The 12,277-nt window shown below is 38.7% G+C and overlaps 1 protein-coding gene across 2 annotated transcripts in view; it reads left to right on the top strand.

Moving 5' to 3' along the window:
• PRKDC (protein kinase, DNA-activated, catalytic subunit) overlaps positions 1-12,277 on the top strand; it is a 269,534-nt gene that overhangs the window by 12,623 nt on the left and 244,634 nt on the right. For both annotated transcript variants that reach the window (XM_066266092.1, XM_066266091.1), the window contains exons 8-10: positions 4,761-4,816; positions 4,899-4,929; positions 5,479-5,636. In XM_066266092.1, the coding sequence (XP_066122189.1) occupies positions 4,761-4,816; positions 4,899-4,929; positions 5,479-5,636 (245 nt within the window). The remainder of the gene's footprint in view (positions 1-4,760; positions 4,817-4,898; positions 4,930-5,478; positions 5,637-12,277) is intronic.

Here is a 12,277-nt window from a genome sequence, read left to right as displayed (position 1 = left end):
CCTCTCCAGGGTGTCGCTCTTTTTCGACCAGAGCCACTCTAGCGCCTGGGGCAGAGGCCAAGGAGCCATCCCCAGCTCCCGGGCCATCTTTGCTCCAATGGAGCCTCGGCTGTGGGAGGGGAAGAGAGAGACAGAGAGGAAGGAGAGGGGGAGGGGTGGAGAAGCAGATGGGCACTTATCCTGTGTGTCCTGGCCGGGAATCGAACCTGGGACTTCTGCACGCCAGGCCGACGCTTTACCACTGAGCCAACCGGCCAGGGCCTATTTTATTTTATTTTATTTTATTATTTTTTTTATCTTTTTTTTTTTTTCTTTTTTAAGAGGGGAGAGAGGGTGAGAGAGAGGAGAAGGGGAGAGAGTTGGAGGGGAGAGAGAGGAGAGATGGGGGAGAGGGGGAAGGGAGAGAGGAGCAGGGGGGAGAGGAGAGAAGGGGGAGAGAGAAGGGGAGAGAGAGGAGGGAAGAGAAAGGAGAGGGGAGAGGGTGAGAGAGGAGGAGAGGAGAGAAGAGGGGGAGGGGACAGAGGAGAGGGGGAGAGAGGGGGAGGGAAGAGAGGAGAGAGAAGGGGAGGGGAGAGGGAGAGAGGAAGGGAGTGGGGAGAGAGGTGAGGGGAAAGGGGGAGGGGAGAGGAGAGATGGAGACAGGAGTGGGGGAGGGGAGAGAGGAGAGGGGAGAGGAGAAGGGGAAGGGAGAGAGGGGGAGAGAGTAGGAGGAGAGGAGGAGGGAAGAGAGGGGAGAGAGTAGAGGGGGAGAGAGGAGGAGGGGAGGGGGAGAGCGAGGAGAGGGAGAAGGGAAAGAGGGAGGGGAGAAGTTCTATTTTTTTAATTTTTTATTTTTTACAGAGACAGAGAGTGAGTCAGAGAGAGGGGTAGATAGGGACAGACAGACAGGAACGGAGAGATGAGAAGCATCGATCATTAGTTTTTCATTGCACGTTGCAACACCTTAGTTGTTCATTGATTGCCCTCTCATATGTGCCTTGACCGCGGGCCTTCAGCAGACCAAGCAACCCCCCGCTGGAGCCAGCGACCTTGGGTTCAAGCTGGTGGGCTCTTCCTCAAACCAGATGAGCCTGCACTCCAGCTGGAGTCCTCGGGGTCTCGAACCCAGGTCCTCTGCATCCCAGTCCGACGCTCCATCCACTGCGCCACCGCCTGGTCAGGCGATTTGTAGGATTTTAAATGCACCCTGACTTCAAAAAGAACCACTTTGAAAACCACTGGTTTAGAGGATTTAACTCTGATAGTATTATATGCCTTAAGAAATTTATTTTAAAAAATAGTTTGTTTTTCAATTACAGTTGATGTACAATATTATATTAGTTTCATGTGTATAATATAGTGATTAGACATTTATATGACTTTTGAAGTGATCATCCCAATAGTCTCCATTGACAGTATACATAATTATTATAATCTTACTATATTCCCTATTCTGTACTTTACTGTACATCCCCATGACTTTTTATAATGGCAAATTGCACATCTTAATCCCTTCCCCTTTTACACTTATCCATCCAACCCCACTCCCATCTGGCAATCATCAAAATGTTCTCAGTATCTATGAATTTCTGTTTTGCTTGTTTATTTTGTTTTTTCAGTTCCACATATAAATGAAATCATGTGTTATTTGTCTTTCTCTGTCTGACTGATTTCACTAAGCATAATACCCTCTAGGTCCTTCCATGTTGTTTTAGAAGCAAGATTTCATTCTTTTTTTGGCTGAGTAATATTCCATTGTGTCTATTGAAGGACACTTAGGTTGCTTCCATATCTTGGCTATTATAAATAATGCTGCAGTGAAAATAGTGATGCATATGTCTTTTTGAATTAGTATTCTGAGTTTCTTTGAATAAATACCCAGAAGTGGAATTGTTGGGTCCTTCTTTGTCTCTTGTTATCGCCTTTGTTTTAAAGTCTATTTTGTCTGTTACAACTATTGCTACTACAGCTTTTTTTTTGTTTCTATTTGAAATATTTATTTCCATATCTTTGCTTTCAGTATGTGTGTGTCATTTGATCTGGAGAAGTGGGTGTCTTAGAGGCAGCATATTTGTGGGTCTTGTTTGTTTATCCATTCAGCCACTCCATGTCTTTTGATAGGAGCATTTAATCCATGTATATTAAAGGATTTATTGATAGGTATGTAGTTATTGCTATTTACATATTTTTATCTTTTTTTTCCTCCTTTAAGATGCCCTTTATACTGGTTGGTGGTGATAAACTCCCTTAGCTTCTTCTTGTCTGGGAAGTTATTTTTCTGTGCTTCAATTCCAAATGATAGCCTTGCTTTAGATGGAGCAATCCTGAATGTAGGTCCTGACTTTTCACTACTTAGAATATTTCGTGCCAGCCCCTTCTGGCTTGCAAAATTTCTGTTGAGAAATCAGCTGACAGTCTTATGGGAGCTCCCTTGTAGGTATTTAACTGTCTTTCTCTTGTTGCTTTTAAAATTCTCTCTTTTGTCTTTAACCTTTGGCATTTTAAATATGATGTGTCTTGGTGTGGGCCTCTTTGGGCTCATCTTGTTAGGAACTCTCTGCGCTTCCTAGACTTGTGAGTCTTATTTCCTTCACCAGGTTAGGAATGTTTTCTGTCATTATTACTTCAAATAGGTTTTCAGTTCCTTGCTCTATCTCTGGTACCTGTGTGATTCCATTGTTGTTATGCTTGATGTTTTCTCAGAGGGCCCCTAAACTACCCTGTTTTTATTTAAGGTTCCTTTTTAATTTTTTTTTTCTGTTCTAATTGGGCGTTTTCTGCTACCTTGTCTTCGAAATCTCTGATTCTATCCTCTACGCTATTTAATTACTATTGATTTCATCTAATGTGTTACTCATTTCAGTTATTATATTCTTTATTTATGACTTTTTTATGTGTTCTATCTTCGTGTGTTATGTGTTAAAGTTCTTACTGAGTTCATTGCACAACCTTAGAAAAGTGTTTTGAACTCTGCATGTGATAGATTGTTTGTCTGTGTTTTGTCTAGCTCTTTTTCAAGTCGTTTTTTGTTCTGATCTTTCATTTGGGACATATTCTTTGCCTCCTCATTTTGACTGCCATCCTGCTTACTGAGATCTGCTACATTTCCTAGTCTTGGTAGAGAGGCTTTATTTAGTAGTCCTCAGACCACCTATTCAGGTGCCATTTAAAAAAATAATAAGGAATGGGTATAGGCCAATTGATATTTTGTAGAGTTCTGTTCGACTGCTTTTGGATATGAGAGATGTATTGGTGTAGGAGTGAGAGGCTTTGCTCTTGAGTGTGGGAGTGAGCAACCGAAGGTCATGCACTGATTTTTAAGCTGGCTGGGATGGGAGAGGAGCAATTTCAGGCAGAAACCTGGAACCCATGGAACATTTAGGCTTATGTTTACTGTGCAGTTGCATATGTAAGATGGGATCTTACAGGAGAAATTAGACTTCAAGATACAAATTTGGAGGTCTTCAGCATAGAGATAATATGTAAAGCTATGAGTGAGCAAAATTAGAGAGCAAGTACAGAGAAACTAAGGCCAGGGTGTAAGAAGAGAATCTGTAGGAGGTGTGGTACTTACTGCCTTGCTCTGAGTGGCGTCCAAATTCAAAGAAATCGGTGTGGCAGAGTGAGTCCAGCTCAACCAGGGCAGCTTCAACTGAACATGCTTATAGAGGAAGTGGTTCATTAGAAAAGAGAGGTGGACATGAGAGTGGACAGTGGGAGGCAGAGCCTGAGAAAAGACAGACTGGGAAGGTGGCCATTCCCACTGCTGAGAGCTCAGGCCCTTGACTCCATGGGCCTCACTGTGTTCACAAAGATCACCCTTTCCAGATCAGCTGTACACTGACAATGCCTGGTGCTCTGTGACTACACATCTGTGTTTATACTGTCACTTTCAATTAAATAACTTTTTCCCCAACTGGTACCTTTTCTTACAGCCATAAAAGATCTCTTCTTGTATTGAATGGCAAAGTAGCTTTTTTCTATCTCTTTCATGGCATTATCTCCAAACATGCTGATGTTTCTCACGTTAAGCCCTCTCTGATCCCTTCACCCGTATTCATGTCTGGTCTGTTTTCAAATGTATCAGTCCTGGCAATCAATACAATTCTTGAACCTTTGCTCTTTGCCAGTCACTGTTACAAGAGCAGAGAACTCAGTGATGAATCAAAGCATGATTTCTGGACAGCTGCAGCAACTACTAGTGGGATACAGTTATACAAGTAATTGTGATGTCTGTCAGGCCAGAGTAAGAGCCTCAGATTATAGTTGATTGCTTGTGTTATCTTCCCTTTTAGGTAATAAGTTTGCTAAGCTCAATGATCATATTTTCATTGTTGTTAATTCCTATAATTATTTGGCATATACTATGTGTGGGATAAATGCTTGAGAGTATTAGGAGAATAATAATGTGTTTGACCTTGTTTAATCCTCCAATCGAAAAGAAGGCATATGGTGCCCCTTTTTACAGATAAGAAAACTGAGGCCCTGAGAGATTCTCTAACAGAGTTTGTAAGTGATAAGTTGGGATATAAACTTATGTCTGTATTCCAGATTTTTTTTTAATTGACTGAAGTAATAACTGTGCAGCAGTAATAACTTGCAGCTCTCTAGCTGCACTTAATGATAGGAGATGTTACTCCTGAATTTACAAGAGACTGTTAGGGTTAATATAGATGTCAAGTTGTCTGAAATACAGTTGTTAGTTGTAAAGTCTTTTGTAAGGTTTGTCAGATGATACTGTTATGATTTGTAACAGAGGCTTCTTTTTGTTTTTCCCCCAGATCCCCAGACTTCAAGGGATATTTTCAACTTTGCATTAAAGGCAATTCATCCTCAGGTGGTATTAGTATTATTCTAATTATTTACTGTTGAGACTTGTGATTGTCAAATACTGATGGTAATTTTTTTTATTTAAATAGATTGATCTGAAGAGATATGCGGTGCCCTTAGGTAAGATTCTATATTTAATGAGAGAGAATAGTTCAGGTTATTAAATTAATATCAAACTACAAATGCAAGTAAATGTGGCTGCAGGGCTGATGCCTGGATCCCTTGAGCCTGAGGCTGACATGGAATAAAGTTGTTGGTCTAACAATAAAGAAACAAACTAATAAAACAAAGCAAATGTGATAACATCTGTAATATTTCAGGCAAAGTATTTATAGGGAGCCTTTTGGCCATTTTGTTTTTAGCACACAACTTTTGGTTGAAATGGTTACACCTAGATTACATGATTTAAAATTTTTTACTTTAGAGCATCTTTTATATGATCCAGAAGGTTTGCTACTATTTCTGAACTGTTTTGGGGCTCATTTGCAAAATCACGGGCCTGTTGATTCAAATGGATGGTGTTGTCATCAGAGCTCTCATCAGGATCTGTAGGTCATTATAATGTAATGTTACTTGATCTTCAAGAGCATATTTAAAAGTTTGACATATATTGAAGTTTTCTTAGTTTTTGTGGTCCTATTTTAAATGCAATGATTTTTGTTTTTGCAGCTGGCTTGTGCTTATTTACACTGCATGCATCTCAGTTTAGCACCTGCCTCCTAGACAACTACATTTCTTTATTTGAAGTATTATCAAAATGGTGTAGCCATGCAAACATAGAATTGAAAAAAGCTGCACATTCAGCTCTGGAATCTTTTCTGAAACAGGTATTAATATTTAACTTACATTTAAAAATATCTTTTCATGCGAAAATTAAAATCCAATCTTGTGCATGCACATGTAAAAAATAAATACAAGTTGATTTATTACCTTTTGTAGTATTTTTTTTTTTGCATTTTTCTGAAGCTGGAAACAGGGAGAGACAGTCAGACAGACTCCCGCATGCGCTGGACCCGGATCCACCCGGCACGCCCACCAGGGGGCGACGCCCTGCCCACCAGGGGGCAATGCTCTGCCCATCCTGGGCGTCGCCATGTTGCGACCAGAGCCACTCTAGCACCTGAGGCAGAGGCCAAGGAGCCATCCCCAGCGCCCGGGCCATCTTTGCTCCAATGGAGCCTTGGCTGCGGGAGGGGAAGAGAGAGACAGAGAGGAAGGCGCGGCGGAGGGGTGGAGAAGCAAATGGGCGCTTCTCCTGTGTGCCCTGGCCGGGAATCGAACCTGGGTCCTCCGCACGCTAGGCCGACGCTCTACCGCTGAGCCAACCGGCCAGGGCACCTTTTGTAGTATTTAAATAAAAAAAGCTTGGTTATTAATCAGTCACAGGGGCAGCAGCCATATTGAAAGAAAACTAGGAACATATCAGATCCGATCAGGGCCTCAGAGCCAAGATTCTTCAGAAAGTGGCAGTGAGGAGGTGGAAGCAAAGATAATGGCTGGAATGTCAGGGCTTCTTTGAAAGGAGGGGAGGTGGATGAGGAAACACCTCCCTGAAAGGTGAGGGTCAGCTGATATGTTAAGATAAGATTCTTATGTTTCTGTTACGTCAAGAATAAGGAGAGCCCATTTGCCCTTGGGTGTGGTTGCAGAATTTGAGCCTGCAAATTTAGAAACATGTCTCAGCTGGCTAAGGACTGTGTATTTGTGATTGTGGTTCTGAGCATGTAAAGGTGTCTGGAAGTACCTACTGTATAGGCTGGATGTTATGGAATTAGAAATCATAGGTTGGCTTTGAAGGAAAATATTGAAGAGTTGTAGTACATGTTTTCCTTGGAGCAGTGTTATAAGTGGTAGTTAAATTCACAATCTAGTTCATGAAGACTGATTTGAACTGTGGCACAGAGAGTATTCCATTCTAGGGATGATACATCATGGTTTATTTATAGACATTTGATGGTTTCCAGTTTCAAGCTACCCTAAAATATCTCTTTTTCAAGCTAGTTGCACCATTTTATGTTCTCACCAGCAATACAGAATAGTTTCAGTCACTTGACATCTTATCAACACCTGCTATTGTCGGTCTTTTTTATTTTAGCCCTTACAATGGGGGAATAATGTTAACCTACTGTAGTTTTAATTTGAATTTCCGTGGTAGTTGATAATGATCCTTTTTTCCCTGTGGTTATTGACCATACTTGTATCTTGCTTTATGAAGTATTTATTCAGATATTTTGCTCATCTTAAAATTTGGTTGTGTCTTTTTATTAATGAGTTCTAAGAGTTCTTATATAATTTAAATACAAGTTCTTTTCTGAGCATATTGCAAATAGTTTTTCTGTGGCTTGCCTTTTCATTTTCATATATTTTTTTTGATTTAAAAAATTTGAGGTAACATTGGTTACCTTAAATTTCAGGCATACAACCTAATAACTTGCTGACTGTGTGTTCTGTTGTGTGCTCACTACCAAGTCTACTTTCCATTTGTTATTTGAAACCCTTTTAACCATTTCACCCTCCTTCTAATCTTCTTCCCTTTTGGTGACCCCCATTCTGTTGTAAGTAGTTATGAGTTTTTGTTTTGCTTGTTTTCTTTCTTTTTTATTTATTTCACTTATGAGTGAAATCATTTATTTTTGTCCTTTTCTGTTTGACTTATTTCAGTTAGTATAATACCCTCAGGACCCCATCTATGTTATTACAAGTGGCAAGATACCATTTTTTTCTTTTTTCTTTGTATCTTTAAAATTTTTATTTATTTATTTATTTATTTTACAGAGACAGAGAGTCAGAGAGAGGGATAGATAGGGACAGACAGACAGACAGGAATGGAGAGAGATGAGAAGCATCAATTATCAGTTTTTCGTTGTAACACCTTAGTTGTTCATTGATTACTTTCTCATATGTACCTTGACCGTGGGGCTACAGCAGACTCTCTTTCCATCCACATTTCCTCCCACTTTGACCCCCCCAACCTCTGTTTATTTTCCTGTGGCAATTGCTACCCTGTATATATGTGTTATGTATATATGTGTTATGTATATATGTTATATATGTCTGTATATATGTGTTATGTATATATGTTTTTGGCTAATCCCTTCACTTTTTTTGATCCAGTCCCCTCTTCTCCCTTCCCTCTGACAGCTATCCATCTGTCCCTGTGACCCTGCCTCTGTTTCTATTATTTCTCTGTTTATTGTGTTCATTAGATTCCACATAAAGTGAGATCATATGGTATTTGTCTTTCCCTGCCTGGTTTATTTCACTTAGCATAATAATCTTCAGGTCCATCCATGCTGTTGCAAAAGGTAAGATTACCTCTATTTTATAGCCATGTAGTATTCCATTATGTTAATGTACTATAGTTTTTTTATCCACTCATCCACTGATGGAGACTTGGATTGTTGTTTCCAGACTTGCCTATTGCAAACAATGCTGTGATGAACATGGGGGTGCATATCTTCTTTTGAATTAGTGTTTGAGATGCTTAGGATATATTCCTAGAAGTGGGATAACTGGGTCATAAGGCAGTTCCATTTTAAATTTTTTGAGGAATGCCATACTGTTTTTCCACAGTGGCTTCATGAGTCTGCATTCCCACCAGCAGTGCAGGAGGGTTCCCTGTTCTCCACACCCTCACCAGCACTTGTTGTTTGTTGATTTGTTAATGAAAGCTATTCTGGCAGGTATGAGGTGATACCTCATTGTGGTTTTAATTTGTGTTTCTCTAATGATCAGTGACATAGAGCATTTTTTCATATACTTGTTGGTCATCTGTATGTCCTCTTTGGAGAAGTATCTATTCAGGTCTTTTGCTCATTTTTTAATGAATTGTTTCTTTTCCTGGTGTTTAGTTTTGCACGTTCTTTATATATTTTAGTTATTAACACCTTATCACATATATTGGTGAAATTGTTCTCCCATAGAGTAGGTTGGTTGTCTTTTTGTTAGTGATGTCTTCTGCTGTGCAAAAGCTTTTTAGTTTGATATAGTCCCATTTGTTTATTTTGTCCTTTATTTCACTGCCCATGGAGATATATCAGTAAAAATATTGCTGTGAGAGATGTCTGAGAGTCTACTGCCTATGTTTTCCTCTAGGATTTTTATGTTTTCTCAGCTTACATGTAAGTCTTTTATCCATTTTGCATTTATTGTTTTAAATGGTGTAAGTTAGTGATCTAGTTTTATATTTTTGCATGTATCTGTCCAATTTTCCCAATACCATTTATTGAAGAGTCTGTCTTTACTCTATTGTATACTCTTGCCTCCTTTGTCAAATATCAATTGACCATAAAGGCGTGGGTTTATTTCTGAGTTCTGTTCCATTGATCTGTATACCTGTTCTTATGCCAGTACCAAGCTGTTTTGATTGCAGTGCCTTTGTACTATGATTTGATATCAGGAAGTGTAATACCTCCCACTTTGTTCTTCATTTTCAAGATTGCTGAGGCTATTCAGGTCCTTTTCTGGTTCCATATAAATATTTGGGATATTTGTTCTATATCCTTGAAGTATGCCATTGGTATTTCAATAGGAATTGCATTGAATCTATAGATTGCTTTGGGTAGTATAGACATTTTAATGATGTTTATTCTCCCTATCCATGAACAGGATATATGCCTCCACTTGTTTATATCTTCCTTGATTTCTTTTATCAATGTTTTATCATTTTCCAAGTACAAGTCTTTAACCTCCTTGGTTAAATTTACTCCTAGGCACTTTATTCTTTTTGCTGCAATAGTGAGGGGATTGTTTCCTTAATTTCTCTTTCAGACAGTTTATTGTGGTGTATAAAAATGCCACTGATTTCTGAGTATTAATTTTATATCCTGCTACCTTGATGAATTCATTTATCAGGTCTAGTAGTTTTTTGACTGAGACTTTAGGGTTTTCTATGTACACTATCATGTCATCAACAAATAATGATAGTTTTACTACTTCTTTTCCAATTTGGATGTATTATATTTCTTCTTCTTGTCTGATTGCTATGGCTAGGACTTCCAGAACTATGTTGAATAAGAGTGGTGAAAGGGGGCATCCCTGTCTTGTTCCTGATCTTTAGGGAATTGCTTTTAATTTTTGCCCATTGAGTATGGTGTTGGCTGTCACTTTGTCATATATGGCCTTTATTCTGTTGAGATATGCTCCCTCTATTTCCACTTTGCTGATAATTTTAACATAAATGGGTGCTGGATTTTTTTTAATACTTATTCTTCATCTGTTGATATACTCATGTGATTTTTATCCTTCACTTTGTTTATATGATAAATCACATTTATTGATTTGCAAATATTGTACCACCCTTGCCTCACTAGAATAAATCCTACTTAATCATGGTGTATGATCTTTATAATATATTGCTAGATACGGTTTTCTAATATTTTGTTGAGAATTTTAGCATCTATGTTTATCAGAGATATTGGTCTATATTTTTCTTTCTCTGTAGTGTCCTTACCTGTCCTTTTTTTTTTTTTTTACAGGGACAGAGAGAGAGTCAGAGAGAGGAATGGATAGGAACAGACAGACAGGAACGGAGAGAGATGAGAAGCATTAATCGTCAGTTTTTGTTGCGACATCTTAGTTGTTCATTGATTGCTTTCTCATATGTGCCTTGACCACGAGCCTTCAGACCGAGAAACCTCTTGCTTGAGCCAGCGACCTTGGGTCCAAGCTGGTGAGCTTTTTGCTCAAGCCAGATAAGCCCGTGCTCAAGCTGGCGACCTCTGGGTCTCGAACCTGGGTCCTCCGCATCTCAGTCTGACGCTCTCCAGGGGTTCCCAAACTTTTTACACAAGGGGCCAATTCACTGTCCCTCAGACCTTTGGAGGACCGCCACATACAGTGCTTCTCTCACTGACCACCAATGAAAGAAGTGCCCCTTCCGGAAGTGCGGCAGGGGACTGGATAAATGGCCTCCGGGCTGCATGCGGCCCGCAGGCCATAGTTTGGGGACCCCTGCCCACTGCGCCACCGCCTGCTCAGGCCTTTACCTGGTTTTTAAATTAAGATAATGTTTGTTGCATAAAATGAGCTTTGAAGTCTTTCTTGATCTTGAGTTTTTTTGAAATAGCTTGATAAGGACAGGTTTAGTTCTTTGAATGTTTGGTAAAATTTGCCTGTGACACCATCTGTTCCAGGACTTTTGTTTGCTGTTGGTTTTTTGATAACTGTTTCAATTTCATTTTTTAAATTATTTATTGTGTTTACATAGATTCTAATGTCACTCGTGGTCCCCCACTACATCCCCCCTGTCTCCCTCCCCATAATGCCCTCCCCCCTCAATTTCATTTCTTGTAATCGTCTACTCAGGATTTCTTTTCTTCCATATTCAGTTTTGGAAGATTGTATGTTTCTAGGAATTAATTAATTTTGCCTAGATTGTCCAATTTTTTTGCATATAGTTCTTCACTGTATTTTCTTACAATCATTTGTATTTCTGTGATGTCAGCTGTTATTTCTCCTCTTTAATTTCTATTTTTATATACTTGGGTCCTCTCTTTTTTTGGTGATGAGTCTAGTTAAAGGTTTACCAATCTTACTTACCTTTAAAAGAACTAGGTCTTGAATTTATTGATCTTTTGTATTGTTTTTTAGCCTCTATGCTATTTTTTTCTGTTCTGGTCTTTATTATTTCCTTCTTTCTACCTTCTCTGGGCTTTTGTTGTTTGTTTTTTTTTCTATTTCTTTTAGGTGCAGGATTAGATTGCTTATTTGAGATTTTTATTTTGCTTCTTGAGGCATGCCTATAATGCTATGAATTTTTCTCTGAGGTCTGCTTTTGCTATGTCACATAGATTTTGGGTTGTATGTTCATTTTCATTTCTTTCAAGGAAATCATTGATTTCTTCTCATTGTTAACCCATTCATCATTTAATAAAATGCTCTTGACCCTCCAAGTGTTTGAATGTTTTCCAGTTTTTCTATTGTAGTTGATTTCTAGTTTTGTGCCATTGTGGTCAGAGAAGATACTTGATATGATTTCAGTCTTAAATTTATTGAGACTTGTTTCATGTCCTAACATGTGCTCTATCCTAGAGAGTGTACCATGTGAACTGGAATAGAATTTATATTCTGCTGCTTTGTGAAGTATTTTGAAGATATCAGTTAACTTTAGTTGATTTAGTGTGTTATTTAAGGCTGCTGTTTCTTTATTGATTTTCTGTCTGGAAGTACTATTCATTAATGTCAGTGGGTATTGAAATTCCTTATATTACTATATTGCTATCAGCCTCTCCCTTATGTCTATCAAAATCTGCTTTATATACGGTCTACCGGAAAGTTCTGTTCGTTTTTGGAATAAAGCAAAATACAAATTTTTCTTACCGTCAATAAACTTTATTAAATAATATAATTGCCATTATTATTAATGATTTCTTGCCAGTGTGAGGGCAATTTGTATATCCCATTTTTGAAAAATGTTTTATCTTTTGATGTGAAAAATTGAACCAGTGCTTTTTTGATATCTTCTTCA

The sequence above is a fragment of the Saccopteryx bilineata genome, chromosome 3 (assembly GCF_036850765.1).
Source record: "Saccopteryx bilineata isolate mSacBil1 chromosome 3, mSacBil1_pri_phased_curated, whole genome shotgun sequence".
Lineage (NCBI taxonomy): Eukaryota > Metazoa > Chordata > Mammalia > Chiroptera > Emballonuridae > Saccopteryx > Saccopteryx bilineata.
Note: the sequence above shows the minus strand (reverse complement) of the source record. Positions and strands in the feature narration are given on the sequence as shown.